Source organism: Giraffa tippelskirchi, chromosome X, assembly GCF_054371585.1.
Source record: "Giraffa tippelskirchi isolate mGirTip1 chromosome X, T2T-mGirTip1v1.2.pri, whole genome shotgun sequence".
NCBI lineage: Eukaryota > Metazoa > Chordata > Mammalia > Artiodactyla > Giraffidae > Giraffa > Giraffa tippelskirchi.
The window spans coordinates 24,169,611-24,187,828 of NC_137289.1; the positions used below are offsets into that span (position 1 = coordinate 24,169,611).

The window sequence follows — 18,218 nt, forward strand, 5'->3', positions numbered from 1 at the left end:
AACAAAATACTTCCTAATAAAATATAACAATGACATATGAAATACTTCCTAATATCATATGCTTCATGAGATAATCACTCAAATCTCTTATAGTTGCTTATTTATCTTTGATACACTCATGATTTTCAAAATGATGGGGCTGAACTAGATTAGAGTTTCCCAAAGTGTGGTATACCCGCTAATAATAATATATTAAATTCTTTTTTATCTTGATTTTGGGGGGTTATTTGGATTATTTTTAGGTTTTCCTAATAAATACATAAATATTGGAAATAAAAATGTTCATCTATATATGACCTAAAAGATTTCATATGGCTGGCACAAAGACCCATGATTTTTTAGATATTCTAGCATAGAATGAGACTAAAGTACATATTTGAATAAAAGCTAATTTAAAGAAGGTATTGAGTAAATAATAGTACTGCTGGCACATAATGAATGGAAAATCATAGTACTGGCAGTTGATGTAATTAAAGAATTGTGAAGGTGGATATGGATGGCTGAATTTGGGGAACACTGCAATCCATGAACAAGATTGGCTTTATACATTAGGTAGACTTGATAGGTGATGCAAAGCGTGTCAGGAGTCCTCAATCTAAAGGTCTTTTCCTCATCACTCTGTCTGAAGGGATCCTCATCAGTTTTACATGTTAAACATCCCACCTAAGGCTCTTTATAACCCAAGACAGACAGGTCATGGTGAAAAGTTCTGATAAAATGTGGTCCACTGGAGAAGGGAATGGCAAACCACTTCAGTATTCTTGCCTTGAGAACCCCATGAACAATATGAAAAGGCAAAAATATAAGACACGGAAAGATGAACTCCCCAGGTTGGTAGGTGCCCAATATGCTACTGGAGATCAGTGGAGAAATAACTCCAGAAAGAAGGAAGAGACAGAGCCAAAGCAACAACAACACCCAGTTGTGGATGTGATGGAAATGAAAGTAAAGTCCAATGCTGTGAAGAGCAATATTGCATAGGAACCTGGACTGTTAGGTCCATGAATCAAGGCAAATTGGATGTGGTCAAACAGGAGATGGCAAGAGTGAATGTTGACATTTTAGGAATTAGTGAACTAAAATGAGTGGAATGGGTGAATTTAATTAGATGACCATTATATCTACTACTGTGGGCAAGAATCCCTTAGAAGAAATGGAGTAGCCCTCATAGTCAACAAAAGAGTCCGAAATGCAGTACTTGGATGCGATCTCAAAAATGATAGAATGATCTCTGTTTCCAAGGCAAACCATTCAATATCACAGTAATCCAAGTCTATGCCCCTACCAGTAATGCCGAAGAAGCTGAAGTTGAATGATTCTACGAAGACCTACAAGACCTTTTAGAACTAACACCCAAAAAAGATGTCCTTTTCATTATAGGAGACTGGAATGCAAAAGTAGTAAGTCAAGAAACACCTGGAGTAACAGGAAAACTTGGCCTTGGAGTACAGAATGAAGCAGGGCAAGGCTAATAGAGTTTTGCCAAGAAAGCATACTGGTCATAGCAAACACCCTCTTCCAACAACACAAGAGAAGATTCTACACATGGACATCACCAGATGGTCAATACTGAAATCAGATTGATTATATTCTTTGCAGCCAAAGATGGAGAAGCTCTATCCAGTCAGCAAAAACAAGACTGGGAGCTGACTGTGGCTCAGATCATGAACTCCTTATTGCCAAATTCAGACTTAAATTGAAGAAAGTAGGGAAAACCACTAGACCATTCAGGTATGACCTAAATCAAATCCCTTACAATTACACAGTGTAAGTGAGAAATAGACTTAAGGGACTAGATCTGATAGACAGAGTGCCTGAAGAACTATGGATGGAGGTTTGTGACATTGTACATGAGACAGAGATCAAGACCATCTCTAAGAAAAAGAAATTTAAAAAAGGAAAAATGTCTGTCTGAGGAGGCCTTACAAATAGCTGTGAAAAGAAGAGAAGTGAAAAGCAAAGGAGAAAAGGAAAGATATACCCATTTGAATGCAGCGTTCCGAAGAATAGCAAGGGGAGATAAGAAAGCCTTCCTCAGTGATCAGTGCAAAGAAAGAGAGGAAAACAATAGAATGGGAAAGACTAGAGATCTCTTCAAGAAAATTAAAGGTACCAAGGGAACATTTCAAGCAAAGATGGGCTCAATGGTATGGAAATGGTATGGACCTAACAGAAGCAGAAGATATTAGGAAGAGGTGGCAAGAATACACAGAAGAAATAAACAAAAAAGATCTTCACAACCTAGATAATCATGATGGTGTGATCACTCACCTAGAGGCAGACATCCTGGAATGCGAAGTCAAGTGGGCCTTAGGAAGCATCACTACGAACAAAGCTAGTGGAGGTGATGGAATTCCAGTTGAGCTATTTCAAATCCCAAAAGATGATGCTGTGAAAGTGCTGCACTCAATATGCCAGCAAATTTGGAAGACTCAGCAGTGGCCACAGGACTGGAAAACGTCAGTTTTCCTTCCAATCCCAAAGAAAGGCAATGCCAAAGAATGCTCAAACTACTGCACAACTGCACTCATCTTACACGCTAGTAATGTTCAAAATCCTCCAAGCCAGGCTTCAACAGTACGTGAACCGTGAACTTCCGGATGTTCAAGCTGGTTTTAGAAAAGGCAGAGGAACCAGAGATCATATTGCCAACATCCATTGGATTATTGAAAAAGCAACAGAGTTTCAGGAAAACATCTATTTCTGCTTTATTGACTATGCCAAAGCCTTTGACTGTGTGGATCACAACAAACTCTAGAAAATTTTGAGAGTTGGGAATGCCAGAACACCAGATCTGCCCCTTGAGAAATCTGTGTGCAGGTCAGAAAGCAACAGTTAGAACTGGACATGGAACAGACTGGTTGCAAATAGGGAAAGGAATACGTCAAGGCTGTATATTGTCACCCTGTTTATTTAACTTCTATGCAGAGTACATCATGAGAAACACTGGGCTGGATGAAGCACAAGCTGGAATCAAGATTGGCAGGAGTAATATCAATAACCTCAGATATGCAGATGACACCACCCTTATGGCAGAAAGCAAAGAAGAACTAAAGAGCCTCTTTGTGAAAGTGAAAGAGGAGAGAGAAAAAGTTGGCTTAAAACATAACATTCAGAAAACTAAGATCATCGCATCAGGTCCCATCACTTCATGGCAAATAGATGGGGAAACAGTGAAAACAGTGAGAGACTTTATTTTGGGGGGCTCCAAAATCACTGCAGATGGTGACTGCTGCCATGAAATTAAAAGATGCTTACTCCTTGGAAGAAAAGTTATGACCAACCTAGATAGCATATTAAAAAGCAGAGACATTACTTTGCCAACAAAGGTCCATCTAGTCAAGGCTACGGTTTTTCCAGTAGTCATGTATGGATGTGAGAGTTGGACTGTGAAGAAAGCTGAGCTCCAAAGAATTGATGCTTTTGATCTGTGGTGTTGGAGAAGACTCTTGAGAGTCCCTTGGACTGCAAAGAGATCCAACCAGTCCATCCTGAAGGAAATTAGTCCTGAATGTTCATTGGAGGGACTGTTGTTGAAGCTGAAACTCCAATACTTTGGCCACCTGATGTGAAGAGCTGACTCCTTGGGAAAGACCCTGATGCTGGGAATGATTGAAGGCAGGAGGAGAAGAGGCCAACAGCGGATGAGATGGTGGATAGCATCACCGACTCAATGGTCATGAGTTTGAGTAAACTCCGGGAGTTGGTGATGGACAGGGAGGCCTGGCGTGCTGCAGTCCATGGGGTCGCAAAGAGTCGGACATGACTGAGCGACTGAACTGAACTGAACTGAACTTAAGGCTCTTGCCAAAGAAATCTGTATTTAAACTGGGTGAAAACTGCATGTCACAGAAAAATAACATCACTCATGGTTAGTTTAATCTGGTTATCAAATCCATTATTTCTTACTTACTGCAACAGAGAGTAGGATCCTGAGTAAGAGGTAAATGGGGTCAGCAAGGCCTTGTTGGGATGGAGAAGAAGTCATGTGTGAATTTCTATTTGTGCTCTACCTGTATGTTTGGTTAGGTTGCCTTAAAAGGAGACCCTTTGCTTTCAGGACACTACTGCATTGTTTCAGTTTTACACTCACTCAAATAGGTCTTCCTTTAAGAAACTATACTGTATTGGGACTTCCCTGGTGGTCCAGTGACAAAGACTTCACACTCTCAATGCAGAAGGCCTGGGTTCAGTCCCTGGTCAGGGAACTAGACTCCACATGCCACGGCTAAAGAGTTTGCATGCGACAGTTAAAGATCTTACATACCCCAACAAAGATCCTGTATGCTGCAACTAAGACCTGGCACAGCCAAATAAATACATAAATAAATATTGTTTAAAAAAGAAACTATACTATACTAATCCAACCCTAGGGAATATACAAATTCAGTTCAGTTCAGTTCATTTCAGTTGCTCCATCACGTCCAACTCATTGCGACCCCATGGACTGCAACACGCCAGTCCTCCCTGTCCATCACCAACTCCCGGAGTTTACTCAAACTCAAGTCCATTGAGTTGGTGATGCCATCCAACCATCTTGTCCTCTGTCAGCCCCTTCTCCTCCTGCCTTCAATCTTTCCCAGCATTAGGGTCTTTTCCAAGGAGTCAGTTCTTCATATCAGGTGGCCAAAATATTGGAGTTTCAGCTTCAACAACAATCCTTCCAATGAATATTCAGGACTGATTTCCTTTAGGATGAACTGGTTGGATCTCCTTGCAGTCCAAGGGACTCTCAAGAGTCTTCTCCAACACCACAGTTCAAAAGCATCAATTCTTCGGTGCTCAGCTTTCTTTATAGTCCAACTCTCACATCCATACATGACTACTGGAAAAACCATAGCCTTGACTAGACGGACCTTTGTTGGCAAAGTAATGTCTCTGCTTTTTAATATGCTGTCTAGGTTGGTAATAGCTTTTCTTCCAAGTAGTAAGGGTCTTTTAATTTCATGGCAGCAGTCACCATCTGCAGTGATTTTGGAGCCCTCAAAAATAAAGTCTCTCACTGTTTCCACTGTTTCCCCGTCTATTTGCCATGAAGTGATGTGACCTGATGCCATGATCTTAATTTTCTGAGTGTTGTGTTTTAAGCCAACTTTTTCTCTCTCCTCTTTCACTTTCATCAAGAGACTCTTTAGTTCTTTGCTTTCTGCCATAAGGGTGGTGTCATCTGCATATCTGAGGTTATTGATATTTCTCCCGGCAATCTTGATTCCAGCTTGTGCTTCATCCAGCCCAGCATTTCTCATGATGTACTCTGCATATAATTTAAATAAGCAGGGTGACCATGTACAGCCTTGACGTACTCCTTTCCCTATTTGGAACCAGTCTGTTGTTCCATGTCCAGTTCTAACTGTTGCTTCCTGACCTGCATACAGGTTTCTCATGAGGCACGTCAGGTGGTCTGGTACTCCCATCTCTTTCAGAATTTTCCAGAGTTTGTTGTGGTCCACACAGTCAAAGGCTTTGGCATAGTCAATAAATATACAAATTAGGGGAGGATTATTCCCATGATAAATCGATGATTTTGTTTGCCAAAAGATTCCATGGTTGGCAATTTTATATAAAGAGTTTCCTTCCCACATTTTATATTGTTAGATCATAAGCACTTTGAGAAAAAGACCAAAGGGAACAGCAAAACTTTAGAACAAAATATTATGACAGAACGTCCATGAAAGTTCCATCTAAAATGAAGAGAAAACATCTTGGAGAGTTAAGCAAAGAAGGTGGAGTTTCCTTTGTAGGAGCTCTGTTTACCTGCAACATATTCAAGAATTCTTTTCATTAAAGGAGACTAATGCTAAAGGGATTTGATTTTCTTATACCATATTTTCCCCTTTGTTTTCCCAAGGCTTCCTGAACAACACAATGACCTGTAGAAGCTTCCTTTTGGTCCTTTGCATCTTAGGAAATGCTTTACTTCAAGCCTTCCATGTGCATCTTAGCAGGATGTGTTTGGCCACAGAGATTCTTACTAGTCTCTGTTAAAGTAGATGTTGGTCCTATTTTGGATCTTCTGATGGTCTTAATCTTTTCAAAAATTTCTTGAAAATGTGTTCTTCAACCCTAGAAAGACCCAGATGTCTTTCTCAAACCTCACAAATGATATGATTACCTTGTCAATACAGGATACTTTAAGTAGTAAGGGTTCCATTAAGGTGGATCCACGGGCCAATAGAAACCCAGAAGGCCTCTCAGCTCTCTGCTGCTGCTGCTGCAATGCTTCAACTTACTCCAAGATTCAAACTTTTTCTGTCCCAATCTGACAGCTGTTGGGTATGTGAGTGTGAGGTGGATGGTATAGTAAAGTGTACCATCTAAAGGTTGAGAACTGAAAGTGGGAGGTGCTTGAGGGATAGGAGCAGAAGGGAAATGTACATGATAAGGTAAAGACAGACATTGAGAAATGTAGAAATATTTATTTGAAGTTATGGAGCCCAGTAGAAACTATTTTCTCAGTGATGTGTTCTTTTGAAATAAGTAAAGATTATTAGCCACATGCCTCTGTCTCTTCCAGCCCTTCCCAATTGGACATACGGCTTTATCAGGACCACTATAGTACTGAGCCAGTTTCATCCAAGTCAGGATGTTTATTAATAGTGTCCCTCTGAGCCATTATCCTCCAATTAAAAATAAATAAATTAAAAAATAATGTCCCTCTGCATCTCCTGAAAACCTCTAAACAGCTTTGTGAAGCTTAGAATCTGGTTACATTTACTAATACTCCTGCCTACTTTTTCTTTTCACAAGATCTGAATCAGAATCTGAGTCTTGGCTCAAGAGATGTTTCCATTGAGGGCCTAGGGTCATTATTCTCCTTTGGATGGAGTATTAGTCAGTGTTGTCCAGAGAACCTATAGGAAATATGTATCATATGTGTGTGTGTGTGTGTGTATGTATGTATCCTACTGGTTCATATATGTCAACATTTGATATGAACTAGTAGATGGTGCTAGTAGTAAAGAACCTGCCTGCCAATGCAGGAGATGTAAGAGATGCAGATTCAATCCCTGGATTGGGAAGATCCCCTGGAGTAGGAAATGGCAACCCACTCCAGTATTCTCGCTTGGAGAATCCCATGGACAGAGAAGCCTGGAGGGCTATGGTCTATAGGGTCGCAAAGAGTCAGACACAGCAGAAGCAACTTAGCATGCACATGCAATAGGACCTGGTATATCCTCACTACTGTGAGGAATTGGCTCACACAATTATGGAGTCTGAGAAGTCCTACAATCTGCCATCTATAAGCTGGAGGCCCAGGAAAGCAGGTGGTGTCATTCTAGTCTGAATCTGAAGGCCTGAGAACCAGAGGAATCAATGGTATAAATCCCAGTCCAAGGACAGAGCAAGACTGGTGTCCCAGCTCAGGAGGCCAGCTCCTGCTGGCCACCCACAAAAAGGGTGGATTCCTCCTTCCCAGACCCTTTTGTTCTATTCAGGACCTCAGGAGACTGGATGATGTCCATGCATATTGAGGAGGGTGATCTACTTTACAGAGTCCACTGATTCAAAATGCTAATCTCACCTGGAAGCATCCTTATAGACACACTCTGAAAAAATGTTTCATCTGGGCACCCCTTGGACAGTCAGGTTGACACAAAAGTAACCCTCACAGATGCTTTTCTCTCTGTCTTAAAGGTATATTCTTTGAACCTAGAATCTGAAATTAGATTCTCTGTATGGTCAAAATCTTTGAGAAGTATGTTTTCCATCAACTGATGAAAGGATAAAAAAGTGTTACATATATATATATATATATATAAAAATATATATATATATAAAAATATATATATATATATATATATATATATATATATATATATACTTATGCATATGTATATATGGACTTCCCTGATGGTCCAGTGGTTAAGACTCCATGGTCCCACTGCAGGGGCTGCAGGTTTGATTCCTGGTTGAGGAAGTTCTGAATGCTGTTTGCTTTCATCTTATCTGTTGGGCTTGCCTCGTAGCTCAGTCAGTAAAGAATCTGCCTGCAATGCAGGAGACCCAGGTTCGATTCCTGGGTCAGGAAGATCCCCTGGAGAAGGAAATGACAACCCACTCAAAATATTCTTGCCTGGAGAATCCCATGGACAGAGGAGCCTGGCAGGCTTCAGCCCATGGGGTCGCAAGAGTCGGACATGACTTAGCGACTAAAGAACCACCACCGTATGTGTATATGCATATATATACATTTAATATTATTATTATTTGGACACAGAAAAACATGATGCTTGTTACTACATGGATGAACCTTGAAAACATTAAGTGAAAGACACCTGACACAAAAGGCCATCATGCATTGTATGATTCCATTCATATGAAATATCTAGGATACACACATCTATAGAGACTGAAAGTTGGGTAGTCTTTCCCAGGGCTTGGGAGGAGGTTGGAACTAGAAAGTTATTGCTAATGGGTATGAGATTTCTATTTAAGATGATAAAATGTTTTGGAATTAGATAGCAGTGATGCTTGGAAAATTTTGTGAATACACGAAAAAACACAGAATGGTACACTTTAAAATGGTGAAATTTATGGTAGTGAATTGTATCTCAATCAAGTTGTTTTTAAAAGTACGTATATGACCTGTCTGTGAGATCTTAGATACGTCACTCAAGCTTTCTTTATCTCAGTTTCTTCGTTTGTCAAAGAAAGGAGAAAACAATCCCTGACCTTTCTATCACGTGTGAGTAGGATGAAGATTAAATGGGATAAAGGATATAAAGGATAAAATGCCTTAAAAATTCAAAGGCTTATTTCTTTTTTCTTCTAATTCTTCTCCTGCACTTATGACCAAGTGCCTCTGCCACCGAACCCCGACAGAATCTAGGTGGTCTCTGTGTAGTTAGGGTTGGGATCATGAGGTAAGAAAGGCCAACACTTCATTCTCTTATCACCCCCTGTATGTCACCCCCTCCCAACACACACACACACTCCAGCTAAAGAATACTTTCTGTTTCTCTGTTACAGGGTAATGAAAGTCCCTGTAAAGTCTTCTTCCTTCCCAAAGGGAGAATACAAGCGATTGCATTAAGATACAATGGCAAGCTTTTAAGAAATTTGATTTTAAGATGGAAAAAAAGAAATACAGTCTGTAGTTGAAAGCACAGCATGGGAGCCAGCAAAGTGGGTATGTGACTAATCTCCCTTTTCTTCTTAGAGCAGCCTTTTTTTATACTGTTCAAGTTGTTTTAGATCAAATAATGGGCCATCAACTCCCCAAATTGATGTGTGCTGTTAATTCTGCCTTCCTGACTGAATCCAGGAAGACTGGGGTGTGGGTGGAAACTGGCACTCCTACAAGAAGCACAGTCAAATGTAACTGAAGGATTTGTCTATAAACACGTACAGATGCACACAAACTTGTGCACATGTGTCTTCCTTTATTTTATTTGATTGTGCCATTTGCATATAACCCTTCTGGGTATAAATCAGTTTAACATTAAATAAAATATATGAAACCTCATAAAATGGAGTTAAAAGGTTAGGCTTCAGTTGCCACCCCTTTAGGAAAGGCCTATAAAAAAGAGAAATCTCGCCCTGCTCATCTTTTCCACTCCATCTCTTTTACATTTGAACATAGATACACGCTAAACTATGGGGCCGGGGGCCGGGGGCGGCGACCGACAGCGGCTAGGCCGGGCCGCGGCCAGGGGGCTGGGGGTGGCTGCTGACAGGGAAAACTAGCTAATCTGATCACATGGACCACAGCCTTGTCTATCTCAATGAAACTAAGCCATGCCGTGTGGGGCCACCCAAGATGGATGGGTCATGGTGGAGAGGTCTGACAGATTGTGGTCCACTGGAGAAGGGCATGGCAAACCACTTCAGTATTCTTGCCTTGAGAACCCCATGAACAGTATGAAAAGGCAAAAATATAGGACACTGAAAGATGAACTCTCCAGGACAGTAGGTGCCCAATATACTAATGGAGATCAGTGGAGAAATAACTCCAGAAAGAATGATGGGATGGAGCCAAAGCAAAAACGATACCCAACTGTGGATGTGACGTGACAGACGCAAAGTCCGATGCTGTAAAGAGCAATATTGCATAGGAACCTGGAATGTTAGGTCCATGAATCAAGGCAAATTGGACGTGGTCAAACAGGAGATGGCAAGAGTGAACATCGACGTTCTAGGAATCAGCGAACTAAGATGGACTGGAATGGGTGAATTTAACTCAGATGACCATTATATCTACTACTGTGGGCAAGAATCCCTTAGAAGAAATGGAGTAGCCATCATGGTCAACAAAAGAGTCTGAAATGCAGTACTTGGATGCAATCTCAAAAATGATAGAATGATCTCTGTTCGTTTCCAAGGCAAACCATTCAATATCACGGTAATCCAAGTCTATGTCCCAACCAGTAATGCCGAAGAAGCTGAAGTTGAACGATTTTATGAAGACCTACAAGACCTTTTAGAACTAACACCCAAAAAAGATGTCCTTTTCATTATAGGGGACTGGGATGCAAAAGTAGGAAGTCAAGAAACACCTGGCGTAACAGGCAAGTTTGGCCTTGGAGTACAGAATGAAGCAGGGCAAAGGCTAATAGAGTTTTGCCATGAGAACGCACTGGTAATAGCAAACACTCTATTCCAACAACACAAGAGAAGACTCTACACGTGGACATCACCAGATGGTCAACACCAAAATCAGATTGATTGTATTCTTTGCAGCCAAAGATGGAGAAGCTCTATACAATCAGCAAAAACAAGACCGGGAGCAGACTGTGGCTCGGATCATGAACTGCTTATTGCCAAATTCAGACTTAAATTGAAGAAAGTAGGGAAAACCACTAGACCATTCAGGTATGACCTAGATCAAATCCCTTATGAGTATACCGTGGAAGTGACAAATAGATTTAAGGGTCTAGACCTGATAGACAGAGTGCCTGATGAACTATGGACAGAGGTTCGTGACATTGTACAGGAGACAGGGATCAAGAAAATCCCCATGGAAAAGAAATGCAAAAAAGCAAAATGGCTGCTGAGGAGGCCTTACAGATAGCTTGCAAGAGAAGAGAAGTGAAAAGCAAAGGAGAAAAGGAAAGATATTCCCATCTGAATGCAGAGTTCCAAAGAATAGCAAGGAGAGATAAGAAAGCCTTCCTCAACAATCAGTGCAAAGAAATAGAGGAACACAACAGATTGGGGAAGACTAGAGATCTCTTCAAGAAAATTAGAGATACCAAAGGAACATTTCATGCAAAGATGGGCTCGATAAAGGACAGAAATGGTATGGACCTAACAGAAGCAGAAGATATTAAGAAGAGGTGGCAAGAATACACAGAAGAACTGTACAAAAAAGATCTTCACGACCCAGATAATCACGATGGTGTGATCACTCACCTAGAGCCAGACATCCTGGAATGTGAAGTCCAGTGGGCCTTAGAAAGCATCACTACGAACAAAGCTAGTGGAGGTGATGGAATTCCAGTTGAGCTATTTCAAATCCTCAAAGGTGATGCTGTGCAAGTGCTGCACTCGATATGCCAGCAAATCTAGAAAACTCAGCAGTGGCCACAGGACTGGAAGAGGTCAGTCTTCGTTCCAATCCCAAAGAAAGGCAATGCCAAAGAATGCTCAAACTACTGCACAATTGCACTCATCTCACATGCTAGTAAAGTAATGCTCAAAATTCTCCAAGCCAGGCTTCAGCAATATGTGAACCGTGAACTTCCAGATGTTCAAGCTGGTTTTAGAAAAGGCAGAGGAACCAGAGATCAAATTGCCAATATCCACTGGATCATCGAAAAAGCAAGAGAGTTTCAGAAAAACATCTATTTCTGCTTTATTAACTATGCCAAAGCCTTTGACTGTGTGGATCACAATAAACTGTGGAAAATTCTGAAAGAGATGGGAATTCCAGACCATCTGACCTGTCTCTTGAGAAACCTGTATGCAGGTCAGGAAGCAACAGTTAGAACTGGACATGGAACAACAGACTTGTTCCAAATAGGAAAAGGAGTATGTCAAGGCTGTATATTGTCACCCTGCTTATTTAACTTATATGCAGAGTACATCATGAGAAACGCTGGGCTGGAAGAAACACAAGCTGGAATCAAGATTGCCGGGAGAAATATCAATAACCTCAGATATGCAGATGACACCACCCTTATGGCAGAAAGGGAAGAACTAAAGAGCCTCTTGATGAAGGTGAAAGAGGAGAGTGAAAAAGTTGGCTTAAAGCTCAACATTCAGAAAACTAAGATCATGGCATCTGGTCCCATCACTTCATGGGAAATAGATGGGGAAACAGTGGAAACAGTGTCAGACTTTATTTTTTGGGGCTCCAGAATCACTGCTGATGGTGATTGCAGCCATGAAATTAAAAGACGCTTACTCCTTGGAAGGAAGGTTATGGCCAACCTAGATAGCATATTTAAAAGCAGAGACATTACTTTGCCAACAAAAGTCCGTCTAGTCAAGGCTATGGTTTTTCCAGTGGTCATGTATGGATGTGAGAGTTGGACGTGAAGAAAGCTGAGCACCGAAGAATTGATGCTTTTGAACTGTGGTGTTGGAGAAGACTCTTGAGAGTCCCTTGGACTGCAAGGAGATCCAATCAATCCATCCTAAAAGAGATCAATCCTCGGTGTTCATTGGAAGGTCTGATGTTGAAGCTGAAACTCCAATACTTTGGGCACCTCATGCGAAGGGTTGACTCATTGGAAAAGACCCTAATGCTGGGTAGGATTGAGGGCGGGAGGAGAAGGGGACGACAGAGGATGAGATGGTTGGATGGCATCACCGACTCGATGGACATGGGTTTGGGTAGACTCCGGGAGTTGGTGATGGACAGAGAGGCCTGGCGTGCTGCAATTCATGGGGTCGCAAAGAGTCGGACACGACTGAGCGACTGAACTGAACTGATAGATACACACACAGCTCATAAGTCCCTTTTCTGCTGGATTTTGCTTGAGTCTCTCCAATCCCTGTTGATCCCTGTTGCCACTGGGATCAACTCTGAGTGCTTCAGCCTGGTTTTTATGGCCTGCCGTAAACTGGTTCTACCTTATCTATCCAAACCTGTCTCCTATTGCTCCGTGACAAAGATCTTCTACTTCGTTTGCATCGTTACTGCTTCTGGCTCACCTCGTGTTTATTCTCTCCTCCTCACTCCCCATGGCCTATCCATCCTACTCATTTTCAAGAAGTCTTCCCTTTTCCTTTGCCTCCATGAAGTCACTTGGGAACTACTTCATTCTCTAGTGATCTTCATCTTCTCTGAGCTCTTATGAGACCTACAGTCTCTGCCAAGTGTTCTCAACCATGACATTGCAGTACCAATTGTGAGATGTGTTTTAATTTGGTAATAATAATAATAATTTATTTGGGGAAAGGATTATATATATGTATATGGGGCTTCCCTGGTGGCTCAGATGGCAAAGAACATGCCTGCAATGCAAGAGACCTGAGTTTGATCCCTGGTTCAGGAAGATCCCTTGGAGAAGGGAATGGCAACCCACTCTAGTAGTCTTGCCTGGAGAATTCCATAGACAGAGGAGTCTGGTGGGCTACAGTCCATGTGGTCACAAAGAGTCACAGTGACTAACATACACACACATATATGGGTATATGTATATGTATGTGTATTCATGTGGGTTAGTCCTACAGTGGACATCCCTTTCAATCACTCTTATTCAAATGTATATGATTATGCTAAGCATGTAAGTTTAATTCATATATTTATTGAATAAATATTTATTGAGTCCCTACTCTATTCCAAGTATAGGGAACATTATTCATTGTACATGTTGTAGAGGGTAAAAAATTTGAGAACTGCTCACTTATACCACACAATTTGGCACCTAATTATATATTGTCTGATATTAGTCTCTAATTGTTTCTTGAGAATAAGTTTTGCTTCCCCAACACCAAGTGAAGCTTTCTGAAATCAGTGAAATTTATTTGAATCCTCTGCAGCAACTAGTACCAGAATGGGCATTCCATACATAGATGCTTAAAAAATACTAGCAATTGGTTAAAATATTATTAGTGCTGCTGCTGCTGCTGCTACTAAGTCGGTTCAGTCGTGTCTGACTCTGTGCGACCCCATAGACGGCAGCCCACCAGGCTCCCCCGTCCCTGGGATTCTCCAGGCAAGAACACTGGAGTGGGTTGCCATTTCCTTCTCCAATGCATGAAAGTGAAAAGTGAAAGTGAAATTGCTCAGTCAGTCGTATCTGACTCTTCGCAACCCCGTGGACTGCAGCCTACCAGGCTCCTCTGTCCATGGAATTTTCCAGGCAAGAGTACTGGAGTGGAGTGCCATCGCCTTGTCCGATATTATTGGTGAGAGACAATATATTGGTAAAATTGTAGTACACATGAGAAGCTGATATTTATACCATCCAATTAAAATTATAAGCTATTAAGTTGTTATCACTGTGGCTTTTATTTCATTTTGTTTCTATCTGAAATTAAATTAATTAATGAAATGATTGTAAATCTGAATGTTCTAAGGTTAATTACCTCTCTTTTTATATATCTGAAATTTGCTAGTTTAAGAATCTTAAAAAATATATTTAGAAAATAGGATATTTGTAGATGGAAGGGGGATTTTTAAATTAAATATATAATTTTCTAGTCATTTGCATTTGAATGCAAAATAGAATCAGAGACTTTGAGAGCCAAAAGAAACTTAGCTCATATCTAGTCCAAATCACTTTTTTTGTAAGTGAGGAAATTGAGGTCCAGTAAGGGTGAGGACTTGCTCAAGGTCACACAGTCTGGGGACAAAATGAATGTTCTCAGTTATCTGGATGCACATGGATGGCTCCAGTACTCTGGATTTTATTTAAGAATGGCAGAAGCATAGAAAGATAGAATGAATGCATATCTATTACCTGGGAAATAACCTGCAAAATGACAAAGCTGACACACTCATCGACATAGTAAATTATAAGTAGCTTAAAGGAATTGCTAACCATTTTTCTGGCCAAATGGTGCAAAATGAGGAAAGATAATAAATAATCCTGAAATGATTGATGTCGTGATGGTCTCCTGAAGAAGACGAAAGGCTAGCTAGTTAGTTCCACACTTCTCACTTAATCACACTTAATCATGGATTACTTCCTAAACTTCTGGCAAGATCTCAGAATATATTAAACAAGGAAGTGATTTTAAATAAGAAACTATGCCATTCTTCTGGTTTTCAGCATAGGTCTTTTTCCATCTGTTTCTGTTTTTATTTTTACATCATCCCTCCCAAACTCAGTAGATAAGTAATTTTGTTTTTACTATCTGGTTGATAATTGTTTTCCTTTTTAATTGTAGCCTATGTTCTAAATGTATACTGTACTCTACAGTCTTGCTGTTATAGTACTGAAGAAAGAGTAGCTTTCGGCATAAAAAGGACTAGGATTGAACCTTATTTTAATTCTTCTTGGTTCACTGGGGTATGATTACATTCTTTGAGAAAAAATCTGGTACCAAGAGAGCCTCCCTCCGAGGTGAGTTTGCTCACCACAGAGCCCTGTGGAGCTGGACTGGACCTGAGAACAGCCAGGGAAGCAGTTCTGAGTGTCAAAGTGTATTCCATGTAATGTTACCTCTGGAATGTGACCTGTGAAAGGGGTTCCTTGATCATTTGAGTTTTGGAAACACACAGCCCAGTCTCCTTCCTTCCTAGAGGTTCTCAATCTATGTGAAAACACTTTAAGTCCCTGAGAAGCAGTATGGTAAAGAAACCTGAATAACTCTAGCCAGGGTTACAGTCTTTTGTGCATAGCGTCTACTTACATTCCAACAAACAAGATTCTTGAGGGAGAAAACTGGTTTAGGAAATCTCACTGATTAGAAGACTGAGGATCTGAAAGGGAAAGTGGCTTACTCGAGGCTGCTAGCTCTATAGTGGCAGAGCTGGGGCAGTGCTTTAATGAATCTTTCGTTACTAAGTACAATATACTTTGGCACCTTTCAGTGGAGGATATGACCCTGGAGCCTCCCTCATAGCTCAGTTGGTAAAGAAACTGCCTGCAATACAGGAGATTGCCTGCAATGCAAGAGGCCCACGTTTGGTCCCTGGGTCAGGAAGATCCCCTTGAGAAGGAAATGGCAACCTACTCCAGTATTCTTGCCTGGGAAATCCCATGGGCAGAGGAGCCTGGCAGGCTACAGTCCGTGGGGTTGCAAGAGTTGGACATGACTTAACGACTGACCACCAACCACCACCAAGGGCAGGACAAAGAGCTATTGTATCTCTTTTGCTTCCCATTTTATACACCATAGACTTCTTTCTCCTGGCATCAATCATATAATGTCTTTTTGTCTTTTAATTTTTCTCATCAATGTTATAGGCAATAAACTCTGATCTATACCTCTTGATTATGTGATTTCTCTAGTTCTCCACATGGCTAGATCTTTATCACTCTTCAAGTCTCAGCCTAAATACTACCTGTTTAGTAAGGTGTCCCCAACCGTTCTACCTAAGTTGTGCTTTCCCCTGCTACAATGATTATTCACTATCACAGCACTGTCTTTCTTTTCTTTTACTTTAATTTTTATTTTTTAACAGCAAAAACATTTTGTATTGGGGTATAGCCGATTAACAGTGTTGTGATCGTTTGAGGTGAAAAGCAAAAGGACTCAGTCATACATATACATGTATCCAGCACTAGCTTTCTTTTATGCTACTTCACAGTCTTAGGTATGTCAGCTGTTTTGCTCACCATGTGCCCTCAGCACAGTGCCTGGCCCATAGCAGAGAGTCAAGAAATATTTACTGAAGGAGTGACTAAAACAAGGAACTAAAACTCTGTTAACAATTTCCATTTGATCAGAATGCCTCTCTGCACCTTCCTTGACACTCTGGGTTCTTTATAACATTTTTTTTCCCATTGGGTGAGTCACTGGGTAATTTGTGAAATTCCTGACCTATCAATGAGATGCAATTTGTCTGTATGTGCTGCCCCCAGACCCATTTCTATTCAAGTCAAATAACATCATTTATCTCCTTCACTCCAGTAAATATGTGATTCAATATTCCCTAAAGAGAGCATCTGAGGATTTCTAGAAGTTTAGTGGAGGAGACTTAGCCTCTGCCAGGAAGGTAACAGAAGAGTGACAGGTCTGTAGCACAGACATGATACACATTGATTGATCTGATAGATTACATTCCTGTTCAAAAACATCTACTTCTTCCTCCCAAATCCATGGGAAGGGTACACATTTCCACCTGTTGACTTTGATGTGGTGTAGTTCTGACTCCTTTGGCGTTTATGTGGAGAGCATCTGAGGCTCACCAAAGGCCTGGGTTTAACACCTACGTTCAAACTGCTAAAGTGTTAAAGCACTGGGATAGATCTGAAAAGAAGTGGGACCACTCACAGGGAGAAAGTGGTTCTTCTAAAACATGGTTACAGCTTTGTGAGCTCTAGGTGCTCCCAGGTATTGCTTTTAAAATTCACTGCCTACTCTCCCTAACTTGCTTTTTGCCTTTCTTTTACTCCTTTCTCTTTTCTGTCCAGATATGAGAGATACCATGAAGGCTCCTCCTGCTGGTTCCTAAATCTTAACTACTGATCTGTCTTGGTAACTGAAACTTAAATATTAGAGATTCATTCATCTAGATTCGGGTATCATTTGTTTTTAAAAGCAAATGATGGGTATATAGTGCCTACTCAATAAACATTTGCTGAGTGGATAAACACTTTAGTAGGAATTTGCTTATAAGAGAAGTGCATTGGAGTGGGCATTTTGATGGGGGGTAGTGCGTGAGTGCCACGTTGCTCAGTGGTGTCCGACTCTTTGTGACCTCATGGACTGTAGCTGGCCAGGCTCCTCTGTCCATGGGATTCTCCAGGCAAGAATACTGGAGTAGGTAGCCATTCCTTTCTCCAGGGGATCTTCCCAACCCAGGGATCAAACCTGCATTTCTTACTTAAGAAGCGTTGGCAGGTGGGTTCTTTACCACTAGTGCCACCTGGGAAGCCCATTATTTTCTCTTATTTATTTTTAGATTATGAACTATTTCTTTTTTTATTTAATTTTATTTATTTATTTATAAATTAGTTTATTTATCTATTTTTTAACTTTACAATATTGTATTTGTTTTGCCATACATTGACATGAATCCACCATGGGTGTACATGTTTTCCCCTTCCAGAACCCCCCTCCCACCTCCCTCCCCATCCCATCCCTCCGGGTCATCCCGGTGCACCAGCCCCGAGTGCCCTGTATCATGCATCGAACCTGGACTGGCGATTCGTTTC

The 18,218-nt window shown here is 41.0% G+C and overlaps 1 protein-coding gene across 3 annotated transcripts in view; it reads left to right on the forward strand.

The window, feature by feature from the left end:
* SMARCA1 (SNF2 related chromatin remodeling ATPase 1) overlaps nt 1-18,218 on the forward strand; it is a 777,971-nt gene that overhangs the window by 254,939 nt on the left and 504,814 nt on the right. Inside the window, exons 26-27 of one of the 3 annotated variants that reach the window (XM_081565724.1) lie at nt 8,971-9,130; nt 17,475-17,654. The exons of 1 other annotated variant lie outside the window; for it this stretch is intronic. In XM_081565724.1, coding sequence (XP_081421850.1) covers nt 8,971-9,102 — 132 coding nt within the window. In that variant the 3' untranslated portion in view covers nt 9,103-9,130; nt 17,475-17,654. Of the gene's footprint in view, nt 1-8,970; nt 9,131-17,474; nt 17,655-18,218 lie in introns of those variants that run through there. One more of the 3 variants, XM_081565728.1, reaches the window with a different exon arrangement.